Source organism: Pyxicephalus adspersus, chromosome 4, assembly GCF_032062135.1.
Source record: "Pyxicephalus adspersus chromosome 4, UCB_Pads_2.0, whole genome shotgun sequence".
Taxonomy (NCBI): Eukaryota; Metazoa; Chordata; class Amphibia; order Anura; family Pyxicephalidae; genus Pyxicephalus; species Pyxicephalus adspersus.
The window spans coordinates 12,900,921-12,928,751 of NC_092861.1; the positions used below are offsets into that span (position 1 = coordinate 12,900,921).

Here is a 27,831-nt window from a genome sequence, read left to right on the forward strand (position 1 = left end):
TTAGTCCTGCACCGTCCCATCTTCCTTCTTCTTTCTGGTACGACTGGACACCAAGCGCCACCATCTTCTTTCTTCTTCTGCTGATGCCACCCGGTCTGCACTGTGCAGGCCCAAAATCAGGTGATGCACCTTTGTGTAAAAAAATGTGCCGATCACACTGTACATGCGTAAGATTGGCATCTTTTTTTTTTCAGGAAAGCCCCTTCTGCCCTTTCATTTTTGAGCAGCCCACAGCTTTCTGTAATACATGATGTATGTATCCCATGATAGCTGCAGAAAATTGAAAAATAAAAAAAAACAACCTATTTTTTCATTATATAAAAGTTTTTTTTTTGTTTTTTATGTTCCTATGTAATGTAAAAAATAAATTGGTGATAGGTCTGTTGTAAATCCTGCAGCCAACGTGGGTTAAAGAGGCAAATCCAAACACATTCAATAAAGAAAACAGAAAACTCTGTACTACAAAGTAAAGTCTATATCCCAAAAAGTCTTTATTGTGGTAAGTGCTGTATTTCAAGCTTTTTCAGAGAAAAAAGCCTGTAAGAATAAACATTTCTTAACTCTGTCAAGAGTTCTCTCAAGATTACAACACTGCTTAGTTGTAGAAGAATGATTTATATTGTATTAAATTATGCAGTTATGCACCATAGAAAGAACTTGTTTCTGTAGGATGAAAACACAATAAATATTCCCTTGCCATTACAATTTCCATTACCCTTGAAGTACAGGCACAGACTTTTGTAAGCCTTGCTCCCACCAGTTATCTCGGTTCATCAAAAGCACTTTTGTCCTATACATCTATAGAACCATCACCTGTTGTGTGCTTGCAAAAGATTGCATCTGCACAAGGGAAAAATTAACCTTTCCAGTCAAGCCCAATGCTAGGAGAGCTTGCTAAAAAGAGTCCTCCATGTCTTCTCTATGATTTCAAGCTCCAGCCTTTCAGAATAGTTTCTTTTGCTTCTTAAAATAACATCATCGATAAACTGGAGATCTTTTGTGCCTTAATCATGCCTGACATTGATCTGAGATGGAACAATAATACAGTTAGGTCCATAAATATTTGAACAGACACAACTTTTTTCTAATTTTGGTTCTGTACATTACCACAATTAATTTTAAATGAAACAACTCAGATGCAGTTGAACTGCAGACTTTCAGCTTTAATTCAATTGGTTGAAGAAAAAGATTGCATAAAAAGGTGAGGAACTAAAGCTTTTTTTTACACAATCACTTCATTTCAGCGGCTCAAAAGTAATTGGACAATTGACTCAAAGGCTATTTCATGGGCTGGGCAATGTGGGCAATTCCTTCAATATGTAATTATCAATTAAGCAGATAAAAGGTCTGGAGTTGATTTTTGGGGGGAGCTTGTATGTGGAAGATTGTGCAGTCAAAAGTGCTCTTAATGGAGGTGAAACAAGCCATCCTTAAGCTGCAAAAACAGAAAAAAAAACCCATCTGAGAAGTTGCTACAATATTAGGAGTTGCAAAATCTACAGTTTTGTACATCATGAGAAAGAAACAAAGCACTGGGTAACTCAGCAACGCCAAAAGACCTGGACGTCCACGGAAGACAACAGTGGTGGATAATCGCAGAATCATTTCCATGGTGAAGAGAAACCCCTTCACAACAGCCAACCAAGTGAACAACACTCTCCAGGAGGTAGGCCTATCGATATCCAAGTCTACCATAAAGAGAATACTGCATGAAAGTAAATACAGAGGGTGCACTGCAAGGTGCAAGCCACTCATAAGCCTCAAGAATAGAAAGGCTAGATTGGACTTTGCTCAAATACATCTAAAAAAGCCAGCACAGTTCTGGGAAAACATTCTTTGGACAAATGAAACCAAGATCAACCTTTACCAGAATGATGGCAAAAAAAAAAGGTATGTAGAAGGTGTGGAACAGCTCTTGATCCAAAGCATACCATGTCATCTGTAAAACATGGCGGAGGCAGTGTGATGGCTTGGGCGGGCATGGCTGCCATGGCACTGGGATACTAGTGTTTACCCATGGTGTGACACAGGACAGAAGCAGCCAAATGAATTCTGAGGTGTTCAGAGACATATTGTCTGCTCAAATCCAGCTAAATGCAGTCACATTGATTGTGAGGTGCTTCATAATACAGATGGACAACCCAGGAGTTTATTAAAGCAAAAAAGTGGAATATTCTTGAGTGGTCAAGTCAGTCACCTGATCTGAACCCAATTGAGCATGCATTTCATTTGTTGAAGACTAAACTTCGGACAGAAAGGCCCACAAACAAACAGCAACTGAAAGCCGCTGCAGTAAAGGCCTGGCAGAGCATTCAAAAGGAGGAAAACCCAGCATCTGGTGATGTTCAAGACTACAGGCTGTCATTGCCAGCAAAGGGTTTTCAACCAAGTATTAGAAATGAACATTTTATGTTCAACCTTTTAATTTGTCCAATTACTTTGTCCAACACAGTCTTCTGGAGAGACTCTGTGAGGTCTATTTATCAATGTTTCACCCGAGATTTACACATTGTTCACCCAGGGTTTGGTTAAAAAAGTAAACTGATGTAGTTGTGATGTGTTGATAAGCAGTTGCAGATGTTGCAAATGTTCGCTCATTAATGCCAAAATGTGCACATCCTGGACTATAAACATCGCATTGTGCAGCCACCACCTCTTATGTGAGCACCGAGTATGAATTTCTAGACGTTTCAGTTGAGTCTTGAGTCGAGTACAAATGATAGATAGCTGAAACAAAACAAATATTCATATGTTAGAGTTGACCATAATACAATCAAAGAAAGTCTGTCACAAAGCAAAATGTCTTTCTCTTGGGCTGCCTATTGGTCCTGGGGTGGAAAAACCTTCCATACATGCAACTCCACTGGCCTTAAACCTTGGCCTAGGGGGCGGAATGTGGCAACTTCTATCCAAGGCTTCCCACACAAGTGTTTTGATTTAAGACAGCCTCTCTTATTAGGGTAAAGTAAACCAAGATCAAAAATGTAATATATTGCAGTTTACTCTTCCTTAGATATGGTGGCTGCTTTGGTTTCATTTTTTTAGTCTAGCCACCGTTTTATCAGGTGCAGAAAAAACCTGTTGACCTTGGCTGAAATATTGCAACCTTACCACTCAATTCTCAATATTTTAACACAACAAAATGTTCTTTCTATATACTCCATCAGTTTCCATGTAATGGAAATGGGCATGGGGACTGCACCACTGATGGGATGAGTCTGGTTCTCAGTGGCTATGGACTTACAGTAGACAGTAGAAGCCAAAGGAGAATGGATCCAGAAGTGAAAAGTACTCTAGTACAAGTCCCTTTTGGTAGTAAATTTAGGATTGTCATTTAAGTACCTAGAAGGAGGAATGCTTCACTTACAACATGCCCTGGATTATAGATTTTGACGAGGATGATAAAGGTAAGGTGTCAGGGTTGACTGTATGGATTGCTTTTGGATGGTGAACTGCTGTTATCCCAACACTCTACTACCCAAACCCTCTCTTTGTACGTGTTGAGTTTCAATAAATCCCAAAAATGAAGATTCACAAGCCTTTGTGAGTTGCTTATGCTACACTACACGCAGGAACCAGGGTAAAAATTGGCCACCTCAATGGTTGTGAGCACTTCAGATACCCACCCAGGAACTTCCAAGAACCTGGTAATGCCACACAAACAAAAGTTATCTCAACAACCAAGGAATAATGTAAGAACATACTCTGTACACTTAAAAAAATATACATATCCTTAAATTTTCATAGCTTCATTTAAAGTGTCTTATGTATGGGGGTTGCCTAAATGTGCTGGTCATTGATGGCCATAATCACCTTTCAAAAGTAAAGCCAAAGAAAAATATTAAATGCTTGGCCACATGTCACTGGCAGAAAATGTCAAATAAGGTAAAATTCAGCTACACATTTGTGAACTTTCTAATACACACCTTTTTTGCCAAATAAACCTTTCTGGAATGGTTTTTGATTCGTCTTTGGCTTCGATGATCCTGATGAATCTGTTGATGTTGTCTGTGAATGTAAAATACATAGCTTTGTAGTAAACTTATAATCAGGAGCATATATCAGGATATCATATATCAAAAAATGATAAAAGATTCTCAAGACCTAATGTATCGATATGTCCTAAGAACGAGCTGTTTGTCCAAAGCTACCAATAGGATTTATACTTTTATTAATGAGGTCTGAATATGATTGGTGGCTGGGGGAGAGTGTAATCCCATTTCTAAATAGGACAAGATACTAAAGTTAAATAAAGTATTAGGAGAATTATCCTGGCTTATTGTCTGGTAAAAACTGCTTGACAGGACAAGAAGTTAGGGGAAAAAGATAGCAGTAATATTAATTGCTCAGTCTGAATCTAGGAGAATATTTTGTCTTGACATACGTTGGGGTTCCCCACTTTATAACATAACTAAATTTTTTTATAAATTGCGTTTTATAAACCTGAGTGGGAAATGTAGATTATTAGACCAATATATTGTCCTATTCTTAATGCTAGGTAAAATAAGAGGTTATAGCTACAGACTTGAACCTACACAACAGTGAAGTCTTCTTCATGAATCCAGTGGTATCACCTTTATTGACTGTAGGCATTTTTATTGTCTTTTAATTATATACAGCCCAGTTGAACCTTCAGTTTATGTCTGCCAAGTACATTTTAGGCGCATTGAGAGGTGAATGTTGTCTTACATTTGGCTTCCTTTGTAAAGCAGCCAGAGTGGTAAAGTCTGTCTTCAGCCAGCATACTGTAGAGTAGGACTTTTCCTTATTTAGAGAAGCAGTAGTCTTGTTGCAGAGGTCCAATACCTTCCCTAGAGAGTCTGAACTACAGCTCAGAGCTCATGCTGTAGCTCTGACCCTGTTGATATCATGCCAGACCTCTGTAAAGAGATCACTGGTTCGCAAAGAGCATAGGTTCCACCCTGCACCTGTTGGAGTTGGATGGGCTGTTCTTCCCAGATTGTGGCATATACATTTAGCTGATTGAAAAGTTCAATTGGTCCTTACAATCACATTAACTCACCTGCACCCTGGACCTGAGTGTTCTCCAGTAGGAAGAAGATATACTGCTTCTTACTGCCATCCGCACCTAAGAGCACAACCGGTAATTATTCATTCAGATTTGAAACTTTAGGTATGCAACATTGATGTACATATTGCTGGAAATTTGTATGAGTGGGCTTTAAATGTGTTTAAAAGCAAAAATATAAAATATTTCAGTGTTCTAGTCCCCAGATGGGGTGGCTGTATTGGTTTTCAATTCACAGGTTAATAAATGCATAAAATATCTGTTAATATTGCTTTGTCACTTCCCAGGGGTTTGACAAAATAACAAAACAAAGCTACCTTTCTTATGCACATTACTTGTTTGGTGTGATTAGAGCTGTAAAAGGGGTAAATATGGTGGAAATGAGCCCAAAGTCTGCCTAACTGACTGATTGCGTTCATACCAAGAGGGTCAGGGGGTGTCCATGATGGGCGCCTACAATTACCCCAAATTACCCCAAATTTGTTGATGATGACATTTCTTATTATTGTTACTTGCCTTTTGGTCAAGCAGCACAGTTGATATCAAAATGAACAAACCCTGGATCAAAAAACAAAGCAAATGTTAGTTTTTTTGTGTTATTATATCCATGTATATAATTACTGTAAGTATATATGAGTGCAGTGAAGACTACAATGGTTTTATTGCTATCATGTTCAGGATGGAGAAATTGGGTCTGATTGGCCGTATTTGCTTTGCATTAGGTTAAGCCAACCAGGGTTCCTCCAGAGGTTGCTGGGGTTCTTTCAATTTGTGTTCATCAGGACAGATTATTTGATAGAAATGATCTTTTTGGCTATCTGTAAGGGCGATATTTTTTTGATTGGCTAGCATTGTAAGAAGAACAATGTTCTTTCCATGGCCCACCATACTATTGTGGACTGTGTAATTATAGGAGTTGTTCCCGAAGACCTGAAAGCTTTTTTAGGAGCTCCCTCATGTTAAAAAGGGCAATAAGGGATGGGTTAAAGCAGAAGTATTGGTATGATAAGTATGTGGTATGACTAACAAAAAACAATTGCCAAATGGAGTTCTTCACTTTGATAGAGGCAAATATCATGGGTCACATTGTATGCTCTACAGCACATCGCAAGTCACTACAGTGCATAGAAATGAAGTGGGTGAATTCTGTTTAAAAAGACAAATTTCATTAATATGAATAAATAAATGTCCGCAGTAAACTCTTTATACATAGACACGTTTGAATGCCCTTGGTATATTAAAGGTTACTGCAAATACCCTGGTATTTTGATGGCCAGTGTAAAATCCCCTATATTATTGGTGGTCAGTGTAAATGTCATGTTATATACATACATTAGACATCAGTGCATATGCCCCCATTGCATTGTTGATCATTGTAGGGTCCCCCATAACATTAGTCGTCTGTGACAACATCTTTGTTGCATTGCATGTCATGCATGTCATGGATTTGTACAGTTTAGATTTTTTGTGATATGGAAAAAAACATATGTGTTTTCCCTGCTTTTGTTCATTGGCATTTGTAAACCAGGTCTGGAAAATCTTTGCACATTGCTTCAAAACAAGGTGCTACTAAAGTATTAATTACTATGTGGATGTTTATTAGATTGTATACTGCAGGGTATTATACTTATTGTAGGATATATATATATATATATTTATATATATATATACGAGTATGTATATATATATATATATATATATATAATACACACACACCCACATACTAGATTTCAACATCATACGTACCTGAAAAGAGTTGAGTGCAGCAAAAATTCCATGGAGAACCTTATCTGTAGGGTTAATTACAACTCCAAGTCCAACTCCCCAGGTGGTTCCAAGAAGTGGAGTAAGGATTGCAATGGTTTTACCAATTACGATTAAATTTTTTTTCTCCTCTTGTCCAAATTTTTCACCGATGGTAGGTCTAAATAATTTGAACAGGACCACGACCAAGATCATTGTGTTGATAAACACAATGGTTAAAGCTGGCACCACAAAAGCAAGAAAGGATCTGGAGTTACTGTAGTCAAGCCAGCAGAATTTTTGGCTTGTAAACTTTTTACTGGGCTCCGTTGAAGCTACGGTGATAATGGATATAAGAAGCGGGCATCCATACCCCAGGAAGAAAGCTATGATCATCATGGTCTTTCTACTCATGTTATGCAAGATGTAGATCATACGATAAAAGAGAATAAGTCCTGTGGTCAGCATCCAGAAAAACAAAGACAAGTAGAAGAAGAAGCTAAAGAAGGCAGCAGCTTTGCAGGCATCCGACTCACTATATTTCTCTAGCGCAGCACCAATGATAAACCAGATATCGGCCACCAGTAGTGTTACGGCAATATTTACCAGGCAGACGTGGCGTATGTAGGAAGTCTTGTTTTTGATAACGGAGGACCATACTAAAGTCTCAATGAGAATAGTGACCACCAAGGAGGCAAGAGATATTCCAACTCCGATGTAAGTAATAATTTCCAAAAAAACATCCGTTGCTTCTCCCATAAGGATTGAGAAGGAAGTCAAGTGGTTGCATGAGCATAATATCAGACTATTTTTCTTTTCGGTGTTACAACCGCTCTTGTTCCAAGTGTTCTGCTCCACATTATACCAGGCACATTCTGGCTCTGTTAATGACATATTACTCATGGTAAAGGACATATTTATCCTAAATATATCACTACCGTTGTTTATACTGTTGTTCCCATTAATGATAGTTGATATAACCAGACCATTGATAACTTTTGTAGTGTTCTTTGGCAAAATGTCTTTCATTGTACCATAAGCGATGGTTACCACTGTGCTAGAGTTGTCCGGCAATGAGCCCTTATCGATAAACACATTTCCAGTTAAATTTTGCATGGAAAAGTCATTACTGTAGTTATCGTATTGGTTCATAATTTGTCCATAAAGTTGAATATTGCTATTGGATTCATTTTTAATGTTAATTGTGCTGTTGAAGTTCAGATTTTTTGCAAAATTCTCAACAGAATTCAGAATGGTTACACCTTCGTTAGTCACATTGTTCCAGGCACTGGATTTGTCCACTACGATATCAACTGTTTTGATAAAGTCCTAGGAGAATAAAAGTCTGATGAGAATATCTAATTTACACTACATAACTTTTCTTAAAGTTATGTTTCATCTATATTTTGATCATAATTATGCTTAATTTAGGTTGATCCCTACGGATAATATAAAATTTGATACTCATTGGTATTGCATTTTCACTGTTATGTCAAAGTGAAATATTTATTGCCTTGCCCAATCAATGTTTGATCAGCATTTTTGTTTAAACAAATATTATAAATATGATTGATTTTTCTTCAATTTACATTTCTAATTGATAGAAAATATCACATAACAAATGGTGAGAGAAAAGCCTGTTTTAATGACCTTTCAAGAGAGCTCTGTAATGTACTTTACCATGACCTCCGTTTAATGAATGGTCAGCAAAATGCAGATCATAGTGTGTACTTACCCAGCAGTTTATAGCAGAAAGCAGATAGCCATATTGACCCCCTAGAATGGCAACCTAACATGCAGTACAGTAGGTAATAATAGAAATAGAGTGCAGTGGCTGCACTAAATAAATGCGCTCTTAGGTCTTTGTTCCTACTGTAAGAAACATGCAAACTCAGGTTGATAAAAGAAAAAGTCTATCAAGGGAAATAAACATAATAGAAACTGGCATATCCCAGATATACCCATATATATGAAGTTAATACAGAGGTAAGGAAGGTAAAAAAGGGATAAAAAATTCCTTCCTTATCCTACGAGGCAAGTGGATGTTCCCTGGATCAACAGTCCATTTTATTGCTTCTTTAAAACTTTATTATAAAGTTAAATTCTCTGATTCTAGAAAAGCATCTAGCATTTGCCTAAAGCAATCTATAAAAGGTGCTGAAACTACTTCCTAGGGGAGCTGCTTCCATGTGCGTTTCTTGGCATTGTACACAGAGACCTTGCATGGCATGGCTGACTTTAATAATTTTACTGAATAAGCCAGTGCACAGAAATGAATTGAAATGCATTCAGCAGTGCAGTGAATAAATATGCAACACATATGCTCTATATGCAATGTTAGATTATCCTTATGTATATGTGCATGCAGGCACTGCACAGGGGGACGAGGACTATCACAATCCACGTTAACATGAGAAAAGCCACACATGACACCACAAAACTGTTTCATGACTAAATAACGTTAAAAAAGTTATTGCTCTAGCATAATAAAAAATAATGTCAAATCAAATGACTTTTTTATGTTTAGTTTACACAGACAAGCATACCTTCATCATAGTAGGCTCCACTTTTACACTTGCGTTTGAAATTGTGGATATGACCTTAATCATCGTTTGTAAAGTTTTAAGGGAATCCCGAATGTTTTTCTTCTCATCACTGGCTACCACAGTCAGACTTTGAAGCAATGCTGGCAAAGTTTTCTGCACTTCTGGACCTTTGATTATATTCTGTGTTAAAGCATTGAGCAGAGGAAAGAAAAATTTGCTTAAATACTACCTTGGATATTTTACCAAATTTATTCATGTTAAAGTAGAGCACTGGCCTTAACTTTTGTGGGATTATGCTCCATCTTATACTTAATCAACTTAGCTCTCACTTGGATACCCCTATCTTCTATTTCAGCTCTGGACTTCAGCAATATCTTTCTCATTATGTAAGTAATACACATATGTTTTCAATAGAAATTAGGCTTTTTATTGGCAATGCCAATCAAGCAAATTAAAAAGTCTGTTATTTGATAAACATAGAAACAGTAATTTTACTAACAGTAAATCTGCAGCACTTTGCAGTGAAGTTCTCCTAGGTATATATCAATATTTTTTCCCCAGTGTCATCTATCAGTTATTACCTCTGCATTCACCAGCTGCATGAAAATTTTGGCAGAATAACAGCCATTGACTGGTGCTGACCATATCCCATCTGTGCAGGTGTAATTTATTGTGCCCAGCAATGTTTGGTTAATCGTCTGACAATCCACAGAATATGTATAACCATTGGGGGTTTCATAAAGTCCATTTCCTGCCTTGCAGCTTCTTGTATTATCTGGAGGTTACAGAAATGGAAATGTGGTTGGTATACGCAAATATAATCAAACTCACAGAGGGACAAAATTAAAAACCTAAACAAAGTCGCAGGCTAAGCTTGAAATCTATTGAAAACATTGAGGAAATGTTTCCTTCTCATTAGATATGAAACCTTTTCATATGGAAACAAAGAGGTTTTGCTTCACATTCAATCTGGAACAACCGTATAATAGAGAAAGAGACATACATTTATTTAAAATTTTATTTTGGAAAAATCGTATGCCTCCATCTCTATTTGTAGCCTTCTGAGGTAAATTTCAGTTAAAATGGTAACCTTTTTGCACAGGCTAACAATAATAATAACAATATTCTTATATGAAAATCCAACCATTCAAGTTCATGCCTTGGACCAGCAAGGAAAAGTACAGCTGAGGGGGAGTGCTGGAATTGAAATAGCGCCGCTACTAAAATTCCTGGCATTATTTGCATCTATAAAACAGTCCAATGTGGGGCCACGCATAGACAGAGAGCCCGCTGGTCCATGGACGCAAGTGATGCCAGGAATTGTAGTAGCGGCACTATTTCAATGCAGCGGCGGGCCAAACGGAATTTAGGATTCTTTGGGGGCCAACAAAAAGGATGTTGGAGGCTGGATTTGGCCCCTGGGCCAGAGTTTGACACCCCGGGTTTAGAGGCACACTGGATTTTAGGTTTGAGATCTGATCTGGCATCAAAGTGCCTGTTAAATGGCATTATTGATAGTTAAGTTGCTTTTTTGTGTTACTAATTATCATTTTAAATTTACACGAGATAAAAACAAATAAGACATATTCATTTATACAATTGAAACATTTTCTGGGTACAGAATGTTTGCATATGAACCAGCACCATCATGAGATGAATTTGCCTTACCTGGGGAATATCTGATGGTCATGTCACCACTACTGACACTGTCATTCTGACTGTTGTAGACCATACATCTGACAGTGATCATAGGATTGGTATTACAATTCCAAGTTACGTTGGTGGAGTAACACAATGGATCTTTCGCTGCAAGTGAATCTACAATCCAAGAAAGTGATACACTTCTAGACAAAAGTGATTTCATACAAGAAACATGGGAATAGTAGTCACGTTTTGGTGTGATGTTATCAATAGGTAACTATTTTTAACATGGTTGAATGTGTATACCAATATTTTTTTCTTGATTTTGAAATGAGGAAGCCCCGTTAGGTATTTACTGCTATCCTGAGATTTTTTTCCCTTCTCATTTTGCTGACAATGCTTTAGGAGGCATGATGTAAGGAGAACTATCACAGGGGGCTTAATTTCTCCAAGACTGATGAAGATAGACTACCATGGGAGAACCTGGTCATCCAGCAAACCGTGAGAGCACAAGATACAGTAGCCTGGAACCTTTTGGCAGATTACATGCTGATTTCTGTTTTCCCTTACACACCAATGAGCTTTCTGGTTGTTCTTGAACTCTACTTACAATTGGTGGCTCAACTTCTATATGTGAAAGTTGCTTCTTGGCTAAATATGTGGAACCTTATGTTCTACTTGAAATGACTGCTCCACAAAAAAGAACATTTAACTATCTAAACAACAGGCATACATTTGCAACTAGCGTGACCATTAAGTTTGATATCTGTGTTAACCACATCCCCTGAAGAAGCAAGTTTTGTGAAATGCGTTGGGATTAATTGGAAGTGAACCTATGTATCAGAACTCATTATATCATTTGCTTATAGACTTTTAAATTATTGCACTTTTTGTACCTTATACAAGATTTAATAAATTATTGATTCGTGTATTCCCTGAGGAATGGTTAACTTCTATGTTGCTAACCCTTCTTGTTTCATTGAAAAAACCTGGGATTATTTTGAAACTGAGAAAGGAAAGAACTGGGAGTTCTTTCCTTTTAAGTCTCTGCAACTCTGACCACACAGTATGTAGTTGTATACGGTCATCACCTGAGCATCTCCAGTCTTCAGGTGACCCTAGCTGGCCCAGATGAAACTATATTATTAATATTATTATTATTAAACAGGATTTATATAGCACCAACATATTACGCAGCGCTGATACCACTGCTTACTGTACAAGTATGGAACATAAATGTACATGGAACAAATCTAAACAAGAATTTGGCTTGCTCATGGTCATGACTTTCTGACTATTCAGAATCATGTTGCAGGGTCTGCATTTGACCCCACTCCAAATTCCCTTTTTCATTTCCCCATTCTATGCTTCTCTATCCATTTTCCCAATTTTCTTTTTACTTCTGTTCCAGCTACCATACTTGACCTTGTTATCCTTTGTTCATATTATTCATACCTGCCCCTGCATGGGACCCCAATGTGTCCTCCTACTATTGTACCTTCCAATTGCATAATGTAACCATTCGGAATTTTCTGGTTCAACTTAGCATATGTCACTATAGTTTTTTTGCTATTTGTTGTTGGTACTTGTAGAGATTGTTGATCAAGAGGCAGCCAAAAAAAACCCTATAAAGCACGGTTTAATTTGTTCCAACAGAAGAAAGAATATGCTTTCTGATCCCGTGAAGCAATCAGATGTTCCCTGGATCTAGAGAATACAACATTATTGTTATGTTTTATTCCAGTGCCACTCTAAGGGGTGACGTTTGATCTGTATATCGGTTTAGTCTTCTGGGAACAACCAATAGTGAAATCTACACTGATCATCCTAAGAAGAGCTCAGCTATGACATTATCAGGATTTGAATCAGAAGAACAGGGAAGTGTGAAGGTTGAAAAAGTTAGGCTCTTGACGTCCTTTGCCTGCAGTTTAAAGGCATTTCGATAAGACCTGCTACATCCAGATGAAACGTAGCATCTGGACTGCCAACCTGCCTTAGATGTGCATTCCAAATAAAAGAAAACCACATACATTACATGAGACACCGGGGTCAGCTTAGTCACTAGCCTCAGGGTCATTGGGTACCAGAGGGCCTGTGCCAAGGATATGAAATGGAATGTAGGATACAGGCTAGCAAGAAGAGCAGGGTTACTACAAAAATCAGTATGAAGTTAATACTTACCAGGTGTAGTTTGAGTGCCGGTTGTAAAGACTATTCGATAATCAGGTTTATCTACACAACATGTAAGTTTTGTTGGGGTATTACAGTTTGATAAGTATGATGTCAAAGGGAAAACTCTGATCTGTTCCTTTTTAGGCAAAGATACAATAGTCAGTGAGAGTATTGCAGATGTGTTAAGGCTCTTCTGATAGACAATACAATAATAAATACCTGTGTATAACAGAAAATAGGTCAAGGTTGTACCCAACATGTGCCAACAAAATGATATTTTAAGCCTTTTTTTATTCTTCAATAAAAACTTCCATCAAAGGTCTCACTAGTTCAGCTATTCTTCTGTTTCAGTTTAAACCTGACCCCTAACTTTCCCCTAGGTCTTTCACAAATGTACAGGCTCCTCTTCTGTCCTGAAATTGCTTATCCTGATATCACTAAACATTGATTCATTAAAGTTCTCCATGACTGGAGAAGATAGACTATAATAGAGGGACCTTGGTGATCCAGCAAACTCAGAATGGACTTCCTAAAATCATTCACTATTAGTTGGCAAATGTTTTTGATCCTAAACCAGATCCATTCCAGGTTTGTTGAATTATTTAGGTTCTATGATAGTCTATTTTCACCAGTCTTGGAAAAAATCAGGCCCAATGTTTAATTGAATCTGCAGCAAATCAGATGAAACGCTCCTCGTTTCCTGGCTGGAGGCCATTCCTGGACTTCTTTAATATTTGGAGTTCAGTTCTTTTTATAAATGGAGGCTCAACCAGCCCTAAATGCTTACTCATCCAAATTAAGATATGCTTAATAAAGCCTATTCGGGGAGGTCTTGCCTTACAAGGTCACCTAACCAAATACAGGTTGTCCCTAGGATAAGGACATCCAACATACATACGCCTCCTAGATACGAACGAGGCAATTTGCATGACTTGGTGAAAAAATCTTTTGCAAAACACAGCTGAGGTTATAGGTGATTAAGGGGAGAGAGCTCTTTCTGTAACTATTCTATGACCAAAACAAACTCTGCAGTTGTTTCTTTTTGCATATCAAAGTACAGCTTGGTCCAGAAGTTAATGAATGTCTAGGCTCCATAAAGATTTTTTCTTTGTGAGGATTTTATACAGTAACTGACACCACACTGCCTAATATTATGTTGAGACAAATATCTGTCCTAATTGCATTTATTAACATAATGTACCTGTTCTGACTTACAAATTCAGCTTAGGAACAAACCTACAGTCCCCATCTCGTATGTAACCTGGGGACTACCTGCACTGTGTGGTTGGCTTTGGCCATGAGTTAAGGGTCTTCTTGGCTTCAAGTAGGTGGACAAGAGTGCTCTGCCCATATCAGAAGCCTTGTGCCCCAGGAGGTCAAGGGAAACCCCTCGAAAAATATTACACCCCATGCAACTCTCTTGTGTGTATTTTATGTGCCTTTTTTTAATTCTTATTGGTGTTTAGTTTCAGTGCACCTGCTTTGGTCTACAGAAACAAAAAAAAATCATAAACTGGTAAAAATAACAGCACTTTTCTGTCTATCTAATTGATTTTTAAATTAGCCCCACAAACTTATAAGCAAAAATGGAAATTCCTTCTTTTTCTATTCCTCCCTATTCCTTCCTTTTTGGATTGAAAGATCGAGCATTACTTAAGTGCAATGGGGTTGACTTAATAAAATGGTAGAAGCTGTAATAAACTGTAATTGTTACTCACCAGTCCAGGCTTCGGTTGCACTACTTATGGATAAATTGTAGTTATTAAACACAATATTGGTAAGGCTGTCTTTTGTCCAGACTATAGAAATGCTTGAATCATTGATATCAACCTTACAAAGTATTTCCTGACTTTTTCCAGTTGACAAACTCATTGATTGTGGGATACTGATGTTGGCTGTGGTAAACAAAATGAAATGGGGAAACAATAAAAATGTATAATGATTATAGTCTTAATTAGAAGTAAGAACAAAAAATGAATATGAACTGATCAATAAACCATGATTTTTTTTTAATGGAAAATGCCATTACAAAAAGAATCTTGATTTATACATGAGCCACTAGATGGCATTGTGTCTTTATGTAAATTGTATTACAAATGCTTGCTGTTTGAGACAGAGTTTGTAGCACTTTTCATGAGGACACAGCACCATCTACTGGTGACTAATAATAATGTACAAAATATCATGGAAAATGAAGTAACCTATTGTCGGCAACTCAAAAGAACAAGGTACTTTAACCTGCAAAAAGGGGGAATAAAGAAAAGCAGACTAGGCTATTGTAATCTAACACTTTTTACTTTTAAATAAAAGTTTTAAAATTAACACACCATGGTATTTATTCATGGCAATGTTATTGTTTCTGTTGAATCTTTTTAATGTTAGCAGTAATAGACATGTTTTTTTTTCCCCAGGTTCATACTGTAGTCATCGTTGCTTTGCCAAAATTATTTGGAATGGTTTACATTTGTGTATATACAGTATGTTAAATTTTACTAATCTGTAATCCTTTAAGACTAAATCCCTTATTTTTTTATGGTACAGAAAATTCATATTGATCCTACCATAAATGTTGTTTTAATGAAATGTCATGTGCAACAGGGTCAGGGTGATACAGCTGCTTATCTATAGATACAATAGAGTGAGTGACTTTGTCACCCTAGGACAGAAGTGTGTTAGTGCCAGGATTAGAAAGTAAAATTAAAAAAAAAACTCTTAAAAAGAAAACTAATGTAGGCACTACAAATATATGTTTCAGCTGGGTTGAAAGTGTATTACAATTCATGAGGATTGTTAGCTTAATGCCAAAAATAACACAAACAGTCAACCAATCCTGCAAAAGAGGACAAAGTACATTTTTTTACTTTTTAAAATATGATTTCTCTTTGGAGCTCATTCTCACTTCCTTTGAAGAAACCACGAGGGTTTGGTAGGAGGATCACTATCTTACCTGTGTATGCTTTGTAGGGATATACGAAGAACTCAAACTTTCCCAATGATGGTAAGGAAATCTCCCCAGCAGGGAATAAAAGTTTAAGTTTTGGAATTATTCAATATCTAACATAATGTTCTCAGCTAATGGGCATTTTTGGGTCAAGGTATTATTGAAATGGGCCTTATTAATTTTCAGGAGCCCATTAATCAACTAAAAAGAACGCCTTTACCATTATCCAAATGTTAGTAAAGTGCAAAAAAAACAGTTTTAACCCAATGATGAATTTGTATTGAGTTGGGAAAAGTAGTAGGGTGCTGGTGGGCCAGGAGCTTTAAGCTCTTCCTCTGGATACATTTATACAAATGCATGATATCATACCTTTCTGAATGTAAGTCACGTTTATTATCTTTGAAACTGTTGCTCCTCCATTCCGGTAAAAACTACAATTGTAACTTGTGACCGAGGGACAAGACTGTTGTGTTACTCCTGGGGTCACAGTGCATATGCTGCAGTTTTCGTTCCTTGTTGTTGTCCCAGCAATTCCTATAAAGAACATTATTACATAATTTGTATATTAAATGAGTTACATTTTATTACACATGTTTAATAAATATATCTATGGAGTTAGATAAATATATCTAAGGAGGCATTTCACTACAAATGTTGTTTTACAGCCAACAGTTTCATAGACAGTGAAGGCAAGGATGGAAAAACAGCAGGTTGTTGGAGCTGGGAACTAATGAAGGAGAATTCCAGGGGCATCATATAGAGATATAACAAGCAGGTTCATAATTAAATCCATTGGTATTCACCCAAAACAAAATATCATTTTTCTGTGGTACGAGGTTAGAATTAAAGGACATTAATTCTTGTTATTTATCCTAAGACACCTGATCGAAAGTAGTGAAAATTCCATAGAATGCTTTTCTTTTTTTTGAGATCTGTTATTTTTTTATTTTTTTTTCATGTTTACAATGCTTAGCAGACGTGGAAGTTAAACTTCACTGCCTTCCCCTAGGGTTTTGCAATAATAAAGTATCCACATGAAATTTGTATATTGTGGGTTTGGTGTGAAACCATACAGTTACCTATTACATACCAGTTACATACCAGTTACATACCAGTTAAAGTTGCTGGAGTCTAAACATCTCGGGGATCTCATAAAATTCAGGATGCATAACCAGGGCTTTGGGGCAGTTGAGGACTGTTTGACAGTAGAAAACCACAGTGGTAGTTCTTGAAAAAACTTGAATGGCAGACATATGTGCAGACCCCCCCCCCCCCCTCCTATTTACTTTGCATGACCTTCAAAATTTGGCATCTTTACCCATTTTCATTTTTTGAGTCAGGATATTTGAACTCCCTTGCATGTATTTGAAATGTCCAAACCCCAAAAAAGGTGAAAAAAATCTATTGTTCCTAATTATAAAATTCCTATCATTACACACATAATTTTGAGTTTATTAGCCTATTAAAATAAAAAGCAAGTAACTCACCTGAAGGGCTACCCACAGTCCAGGTAACATTAAATTCACCTATGAAGGCACTACAGCAGGTCAAGTTAAAGGCAGCACCATCACAATATGAATCCAAGTCATTCGATGATTGGATCTGTAGTGTTTCAACTTTGCCAATGGATTTGGTTAGATTTTGTTGTGTTCCACTGATCATAAGGGAGCAGGTGTAATTACCTAAAGAAAGGAAAGTTCTGGAAGGTTATTATGTACCAGGAGCACCGCCATCTTCCTCGTCCTTCTTCTGCCTAGAGATGGTCTTCAGAGACATATAGAGATATATATATATATATATCCAGCTTCATTTTAAGTTACAGCTGCCACAAACCTGGGCAACTCAAAAAGGAAATATTGGGGAAATTGTTCCTGTGCCCAGACTATAGACATTACAGTATTTCCATATTTGTAACAAGCAGTTAGCAAGTTGTGACCTTTCTAGCTGTATGTACTATGAAGTAATTCATTCCCAAAGATCAAAAAAACTCTAAAGTTGTTCAGATGAGTTTCTAACAATTTAAAAACCATCACAAACAAAAAATTGAGTTATATATCACTCTAAGACCAATGGAGAGCATTTATTAATAAACTCTCCGCTGCTACACCCATTACTGAACCTCAGTTTTCTAATCTGTTCTAGACATGTGACATATATTTTTTTTATAATATTTTATTATAATATAATATTATTATAATATTTTTTTTATAATAAACCTGTTGTAGCACTGTACACCCGTTTTTTTTTTGTTTTTTGTTTTTTGCAATATACAAAAGTGTGTCAAATTTGATAAATTTTTTCACTTAATCTAATACAGGTCTACATGACAGATCACTTTACTTATTATGCCTGAATGCATTTCATAAAACAGATAAGTTAGAAACATTTTATTGCGAAGATTGGTGAATAGGTGAATATATTTTTCTGTATTTAATTGTTAGCTCACTCTGTTATGTAATTTTAATGTTTATACTTTGTAAGAGAACTGGTATTGTTATTATACTTTAACAAAAAATAAAATGATTATTCATTATAATACAGAATGGATTTCTTAATCATTTTATGAATTTTAAGTCCCCGAGGATTTAAAGTGATTTCTCTTGTCACTGCTTGGTTGGTTTTATTACCAAAGAAGTCAAAATCTAGAGAGGCAAACTGAACATTTGAATAATTGAGATTAGATATAGCAAATTAGCCTACTATATATACATACTATATTGATGAGAGTTATCACAAATTTTACACATTCAGCCCACTAGAGGAGAAGTGGAAAGGTAATGTATTTAAAATTATCCAAAGTCATTCAACCCTCTATAAAAATGAACTCTAGCTCAAAATGCAGTATACGTATATAATAGTAATATTTTTATTTACAAAAATTAAGTAGCAACTAAAAGAGGGAGCAGGGAATTAAAAATAAAGCTGATTTAACCACCTGGGCATTACACTGATGTCTAGATTTCTGTACCAAAAGCATTACAGGTTTTAATGAATTTTTTTTTTAAATTGTAGACCTGTAACTTACAGAAATATGTCCGAACAGGGTTCTAGTAGATATCATGAATATCAAAAATGTTTGAAACACACAATCATGTAAAAAAAAAATACTTTTAATAAAATTAAAATACTCAAAAATCAGCCTAAACAAGAATACATAAATAAATGGAAAATACTGAAAATGCGATAATTCGGTATACTGTATAATAAGATATTTTTCTAAAACAAATCCCTAGTGTCCGTCACATACCTATAGACAAAACCACATAAATATATTTTCTGTTATTTTGTATTGGTTTGGAAACAGGACTTTGTATTGAATCCAATACAAAATATTTGAATATTCCGCTACGACCCCCATCGACACATAGGCGCATGCACGCACATCATCAGGAATTGCCGAGGGACGCGTACATTTTTTGCATGGAAATTTATTTTGAATTGTAGGCTCTAATTAACCGAATTACCGCATAATTTACCGAAATAAGTCCAAAATTTTATAAATTTAATAATAATTTTTTTTTTATAAAACATAAAAAAAACATTTTAAAAAAAAAATCTTTAAAAAAAACTAAAAAAAGAAAAAAAAATAGTGTATAATGTAATGTACAGTAGCTTATATAATATATATATAATACAATTATATATATATTATATAAGGATTTCTTTGTATTGGACTCAATACAGCTTTTTTGTATTGAGTTCAATACAAAGGAACTCAATACAAAATTTTGAATTTCCCGCCCCGCCTCCCTCCCGTGCCGACGCATGCAGCGACGTCACCGGGAAACCCCAGTGATTGTCACTGCACTCGCCGGCTGAACACAGAAGAGGACAGACGTGTCCAGAGGGAGAAGGTGAGTATTTTTTTTTTCTGTCCAGCGATCGATGCTGGACAGAACGGAGGGAGAGGAAGCCAGCTGGCTTAGAAGAGAAAGCCAGCCGGCTTCTTTCTCTTCTAAGCCGGCCGGCTTTTTCTTCTAAGGAGAGGACACCCGACGCTGGAACACGGACCCGACGCTGGATGAGCACAGCGGGACCAGGTAAGTGGGATTTTAATATAGACGAAAAAGTACGGGGTTAGCGATAGTTGCAAAAATTTTTTGCACGAAAAAGTACGGCGTTAGCGGTTGAATGACTTCTTACAAATGCTCGTTTCAGGTTTCTTGGCCATGGGTTCTGCAAGCACATTTCATCATTGTAGCCCAATAGGAAAAACTGAGAGTTTAAGCTTCAGTGAAAGGTTACCGATCAAAATCAAAGGCAAAGTAATTTTGCCAGCATCACTTGGCTCAATATTATTTATAACATTTATTTCACCTCCTATTCCCAGAGGTACTAACAGAACATGTGGTTGCTCACAGCCAAGAACTCATGTGTTGTAGAACTGAGCCGCAGTGATTTTTAACTCACCTTTGTCAGCATCAGAGACATTTCCTATCTTCAGAGTATACTGCACCACTGTGCCTTGCCAATTGGAGGAAGTGTTGTATTTCTGACTGCCTGAAATTTTCATAGAGTTGAAATACCAGGAAATGTCACCAAGGTCACTAAATTTACAGTCAATTCTTACTGTGTCTCCTTGAAAGAGAATGCTGGGAGAAATTGTAATATTTGTCCTTGCTGAAAAAAAAGTAGGAAATAATTAAAATTACTAAATTTTCATGTAAGCTTTAATAAGTTTATTGCAAGTTTATTGCAATTTATGTTTTGGTTAATTAGAAAGTCATTTTCAAGTGTCCATCTGCCTGAATGGTGGGATCCTGGAGGGGACAGTCTTCAGGTCTATGGTAATAATAAAAACTGTTAAAAATATACTAATACATACAAACAAGTCATTCAAGTTTATACATATTTGTTCAAGGAAACTAAAAAGAAAGAAATGACAATGTACAGCGCATGGACTGTGAGCATTTCACAAACAAAGGCCTCAAATTGTTTTCATTCCTAAATGATATATAATCTGTCTTTTTATTTTCTTCTTCCTCATTTTATTGTGCTCTATGCTATAAATGAGAAATACCTTTCAGAGTCATATTCTTTATTTTCTTTTGTTTCCATAGAGGTATAAACAGATGATAAGAATCTATAAACTTCAATAAACTTCTCTTACTGGCTGCCTTTTGGTCTGTTAAAGTGTCACTAAAGAAACACAAACAAATAATCATATTTGTTTTATGTCTTAATGATAAATTCCTTCCTCTTGTTGTTTAGAATATATGCTCATTTAACCCCAAAGAACTAAGAACCTTTTCTTATTTCTGTCTTCTAGACTTTCTACTTTCCCTGAGGAAGCATTCTTGCGAAATGCGTTGGGTTTTTAGGAATTCTCCCCTTCAAGAACTCAGCACATTCCTTTCTAGTTGGTTTTCTATATTGTACTATTTATGTTTATAAACTCATTAGTAGATTATTTGTTACCAACAGACTTCAATAATACAGTCAATGTTGTTGTAATACTTTCTCTTGAATAATTTGTGTTTGATGTATTCACACCATTTTTTCACCAAACAAAACCCTTTTTTCCTACCCCAACATAACCGGGTCCAGGTTTTTGGTTCTTTGTTCTGTACCTATACGTTTGGGGGTTGGTTGCACTTTATTATGCTATAAGGCAACTCCTCATTTCTGAAATTCTTTTTCAATCAGCACCCAATAATACCTCCTATTGTTTGCTCAAATATGCATATTCCTAATGCATGTGGCTACAGTTCATGCTCTGTTCAGAATTTGTAGCCACCCTATAATGCTGCAATACATCATCATTTTGTTCTACATACACTTTATTATTACACTGAGTACCAGCAGTCCATAAAAATTGCTGGAGGTCTCCGAAAAACAGAAACTTTCTGGAATAGGGAAAAGTATCCCAATCAATCCCTCCACCATAACCTTTGACAACATAGTCCTCTGTGCTATCTAATTGTTCAAGCCGATTTTTCAGGAATATCTAATTTCAAAACATCTTTAAATATTGCTCCAGATCATACTGAGATGGCTGGTGGTGCTGATGGTTTCTTCAACACATATTAGAAGGGGATGTATATATGAAAATAATCATCTAAAGAACTGTTCTCTGTGGACTGGAGTATATTTTCATATTCAGGGGAGGAAGAAAGGGGGAAGTGTTGTAGCCCTATCCTTAGATGTCAACACTGCTAAGTAGAGTACAGTGTTGAATGTTGGCATTCTAGGATAGAAAGTAACTGGCAAGGGCACAAAGTAAAAAAAAAAGTAAATAAAAAGTTTTGAACATAAAAAGCTAAAACATCCCCTATTGCAAACAGCAAGCTATTGTGTGTTTTAATGTTGTACATTGGAACCATCTGTGCAAAGCTTGTCTGATTTTTAGTGCATTGTTATGCATTGGTAGCCAAACCAGTGAGCACAGCACAGAATACTGTACACGAATTGTGTGCGGGACCCTCAAACGTAGAACCCCAGTAGTCAGTGAGAGCATACTACAGCTATACATTTGGTGGCTGTCATGTCTGTAAATGCAAAAAAATTGTGTTATATGCAAAACAAAGTTGGTTTTCACCAGTTTCTGTTTTAGGTAATTTCCTTCTGTAAAATGGATTTTCTCCTAAAACCTGTGGGCTTTCTTAGTAAACCTTTCAGTTATATATATATATATATATATATATATATATATATATATATATATATATGTAGCATATTTTGCTCCTCAGCAATGCACCATACCTCATATTTCTGAAAAGTTGAGCACAACATGAAAGGTATTGATTCTTTTTAGCATGTTAAAATACTTAAATGTCTGCAAAAATGTTCAAATGACAGAAAATGGCAAAACAATTCTGTAGCTTACATAGACTTTTCTGATGAAAGGTTCATTTTATTTTAGATATTTTTGGATATTTAGATATATATCTATAGCTAATATTTCTGATAATGTACAGCGTTGCATACCTTGTTTAATATTATTATTGATAATATTGGTAATTATTATTTTTATAAAGCAAACTTGTGCTTTGACTATGCAGGGTACATGCTCAGCTCTACTTTATTCCTTTACTGAGTGGATTGCCGGTATAAAGGTGGATGTGACTTATACTCTCAACTCTCATGTTACAGCATTGTATCTTGGTGGTTGGCCCAGGGCTCCTCAAAACATTATAAGTTCTAACTAGATCTTTTCATGGCCTACAATGTTTTCTTTATTCCACCAATTGATTAAAGTGGTGGTGGAAGAGAAAGTTGAGTATATGCTGGAAGAGAAGGAGGATATTTTGACCATCCAGTGTCTGTGAAAGGAAGCCCTGGGTGCCCTACCCCACCTCAACCCATCAAACCTTGCCAGCCCTCTGGTTCAGTTGGTGTAAATACCATGGCATACATAGCAGTTATGTCCTCCTACTATCTGATGGTGCTCAGGTCTAGACACGGGGGCTGTGCACTCTTAAAGTGATGTTACCACTGCCCAAGGAACTCATCACCAGCTGACGCCAGGGATTCTGGGTACAATCAAAATAATGCACTCATGCTATTATAGGCACCAGAGCATTACCAAATTTACCTTTTGATGGCTATATCCCTACTAAGGGAGCATGACATTTTTTTCTCTCCCAAAATGACAATGGACTTTGATATGCCTCCCCTGTTGTTACTTTTGTTGTCTACTTTTGTTTAATGTAAACTTGAAAACCTTTATATAAAATATGTTATAAAAAAAAGAAGAGGGAGCAGATGTTCCTACAAATGGAGTCTGCAATGTAATGCAAATGTGGATAAATGTAACCTTACATTTTTACAGAAGGAAGAAGAAGCCATAATTCATAGAACAGTGGGTAGTACAAGAAGTTACGGTGGTGGAGCATAGCCAATCACAATGCATTTCCACATTACATTGCTTCAATTAGAAGGGTAAGAAATGAGGAGGACAATGGGTATGGGTATCATCTGACCAAGAAAAAGGGCAATGTTAACAATGGTATTGTTATTGGCAATGTTATTAGGAAGAAGATCCTAAGGTTTTTTTTTGTTCCAAGAAAGGTGGCAACCATAGCCATACTAACAGTATGTACACATGACCACTCTGCATATGAAATGTGGTCAGAAAGATGAGCAGATGATGGGTTTCATCAACCCAACAAATAAATCAGGAGTGACTTACGTAAGCAGTACTTTTGCAGTGGAAGGGTAGTGATACAGATGCATCTTCCATCTACACATGGTCCGGGAGTTCCAAGACAGTCATAATCCTGATTACAGGAGCAGTTTGCAAAAGATCCATTGAAAGTACAGGCTAAAAAACAAAGAAAACATTTTAACATGAACCTAAAGGACTTTCCTCTTTAATTGCAGTATAGAATGGGTTTTTAACTCCTCACCTCATTTCACCCCTAATATTTTTGACTAGTACAACAACAACACCCTGTCTGTTTCGGCATAGTGGTGCACTCATGGGTTCTGATTCATCAACATGGACACAAACCTATTTGGTTGGCCTGAACTTGCATGCGTATGCACTCTACAGCCAAAGCGTTCTCCCCCAATGGTCACATTTTGCCTGCCTGACCGACAATCTTTTAACATGTATGGTCACCTTAAATGGTATTTAGGGTCAAGGGTTGGAGGTTTAGGCTTTGAGTATGGAAAAAATGTTAGTTAATAGGACTAAACTTCCTGGGTGATCCTCTATGTACCCTGGGAGCAGCTTTTAGAGATAGCCACAGCATTTAACAAATGATTTATGATGGTAGTCTGGTTGTGGCGTTGAAAAGCAACCTTACGGCAAGAAGCAACATTGTTTCAAGCAACCCTGCTGGAATCTCACCGCAACTGCAATGTAAATGGGTATAAATTCTTGCACAAAGTGGTCCTTAACGACCCCCATACAGATGAATTGGAGTAGTTCAGAGTACAGCTGAGCATGTGGTACAATGCTTTTTACCCCTGTGACCTATATGTGCTAAGTGAGGTTAAGGTATCACTCCTTCTAGTGAGATCCTGGGGTAACTGCTTTATAATGAGTAGAAGTATGGTCAGAGTGTCATGTTGTTTTTTTTTTCAGCTCCCAATTGGGCTGCAGATTAGATAGGCTACCTGGCATCTAAGGGTAAGTACACATGTCAGATGAAAGTCACCTGAGATAGAAGGTCATGCTTGTCTTGGGTGACATGCATGCAGCTGCCCCCACATCGTTCATTCATTTATGTATTAGCTACAGGCTCAGGGTGAGTCTTAGAAGGTGAAGTAAGGGCAGGATGTTGACCCAGTATCCCAAAATGTATTTCAGAAATCACTGAGATTCTGGACACCCAATGTAATCAAACTGGTATCTGCTGAAAACACTGAATCAGGAAAGTATTTACTGGATTGGCGCAATATAACTGTAGGAGTTGGGTTTAAGGCTAGGCTCTGAATTACATTTAAGTTTTCAGAATAAAATTGGAAGAAAGATAGGTTAAGGGGTTAGGAATGGTTACAGCATGGAACATTCACATGTTTTTCTTGCTTTTAGTACCAAATGCAGCCCTTAGGTTACTGACAGTGGCAAAAACCAACCAACAGAGTTAAGTAGATTTAGCCACATTTCAGCCACTTACTAGCCCCTTTGGCATGGTTATACCACACAATACTGTGTGTGTATTATGTCATCATTAAAAAGAAAAAAAAAGTTGAACATTTACCTAAAAAAAAAAAAACAATATATAAAATCTAAATGTTTTCCCTTGCAGAAACTGGAAAAGTAGAATGCTTACTTGGAGAAGCTTCTACACTGGATATCTGCGTAGTATTTGGCAAGGAGGCATACACATCCAAGTTCTGAAAAACATTTGCGAGTTCCTTGGCCATACTGGGGTTAGAGAAACTTATTTCAATGTCAGCTTGATAGTAGGATGGATCTGCTCCCGCTACAATATTAGAAAAACAGATAAGTTTATATAAATACATTAGGGCATTACAAAGATTTGATCACTGTACACAAATTGTAATAATCTTTTCTTCTTGGTGATTTTTTAATATTTTTTTTTTTACTAAGGGACATTTAACAAAATATTTTAATTGTTTATTACCGTTTCTTTGTATAGATTGCTAGTATTGAGGCTCTACTTTTCAGTGCATTTGTGGTTGTTCTTTATTAGTTTTTTTATATTAGTCTCCAAATTGCCTGCCTTGATGAAAATAATGCTGTGAATGGTATCTTAGAAGTTTTGAAAGATGACCTGAACTGAGGTAAAATCACTAGACAATGCCGGCATTGCCTATGGACTCCCTGCAACTGACAGCTTCCCCATCATTGACTTGCCATGCCTTGGCACTTTGGAAGTTGGGTCTAATAAAGGGTAATATTATAATAATAAAAAGGTAAAATCACTAGACAATGCCGGCATTGCCAATGGACTCCCTGCAATTGACCGCTTCCCCATCATTGACTTGCCATGCCTTGTTCTGCACCATAACTCTAAGTGGTCTTAGAATCTACACCATCTTGGTGAAGGCATGGTTTTGTTTCTGTATGTCCGAGAAACCCCTTTCTAGACTGGAGTTCTGATTACTGATGGAGAAATATCCGTTAAACAGTGAGAGAGGTAGAGGCACCACAGATCCACAAAGTAGATGAAGCAGGAGTAAAGCTATGTACACACGTGCAATAATTGTCATAGGAAAGGATCTTTCACAATCCTTTCCAAGGACAAATGACTCCATGATGTATGAAAGAGTGCTGTACATACATGGAGAGTGGGAGAACGACATAGTTGTACCCCGCTGCGCTTTCTCCTTCTCCACTTCCATTACAATTGTTCTCCGTTCATCGTCTGTGGATCCGCCAGGATGGTCGTTTGGATGATGGATGATGAGCACTGTACACACACACGATTCTTGTCTGATATCAGCCCTAAGCCGATTATTAGACAAGAACCATTTCAAGTGTGTACGTAGCCTAAGGCAATCCTTGCACTGCAGGTCCTCAGGTATAGATTTCTCTCCGGCAAACAAACAGTCAGCAGTGCTGACAACTTGTCAGGTCAGCAAGAAAGACAGCAGTTCCTTAAATTTTCTATCACTGCAGATATATACTTATGAGCATCGAGGACCTGGAAAAATTCTGCTACTTTTTAGAAGGAATTCCAGGCACAAGCATTTTTAGAATACTACTTTGGCACAACTTACATTTCTAGCTTTTCCTTATACTATAGCAAATATTCACTTTTGTAATCCCTGGTCACAAAAAGGATTAGATAATGTGACATTTCATCTCTGAAGTGTGATTTGAAGTTTATTAAAAACATACATATAATAAAACTGAAAGTTTTAACAGTAAGTGGATAATCCTTCCAAACTCTCATCCAAATCCTAATATTTTGATTTGAATGGTCTGAAAAAAACTAACTTGGTGCAGAAAAATTCTAAAACACATGTATTGTTTTGATGAAGTATGATCATCACCAAGAAGCTGCCTTAAATTTCAATATCTACATACAAATAGTTGATAAGGTCTCATACCTGCACGTTTCCCTCGAAGTAAAGAAATGTGGTCATCCAAGTGGATTATCTGGAACAACATTTGTCAGTCGTAAGTTGATATATTACAAGAAAGCAACACACAAAAGGTTCAGTGTATAGAAAATTACAAGTAACGCATTTCACACAGATCACCTAAGCATTAGCTTTCAGAACAGAGCTCTGGATTAAGTTTATAGAGTGAAGATTCTGCAGTGGTTTGGTTGTTTCCCCTCCCTCATGTCCTTAAAGTGCACCTATGCAAAGACTATGGATATTAAACTATTTGCAAA

At 36.7% G+C, this 27,831-nt stretch overlaps 1 protein-coding gene across 1 annotated transcript; it reads right to left on the minus strand.

The window, feature by feature from the left end:
* On the minus strand, positions 1 to 27,602 carry LOC140329686 (adhesion G protein-coupled receptor F5-like). Its single transcript, XM_072410078.1, has 11 exons — positions 27,542 to 27,602; positions 25,795 to 25,947; positions 24,204 to 24,335; positions 20,483 to 20,692; positions 17,560 to 17,754; positions 9,900 to 10,093; positions 9,319 to 9,498; positions 6,776 to 8,101; positions 5,546 to 5,587; positions 5,024 to 5,089; positions 1 to 129 (listed from the first exon to the last, which is right to left on the minus strand). Exons 1-11 carry the CDS (start codon positions 27,600 to 27,602, stop codon positions 1 to 3), a joined length of 2,688 nt encoding a protein of 895 aa, XP_072266179.1.
* Between the last annotated feature and the right edge of the window lie 229 nt (positions 27,603 to 27,831).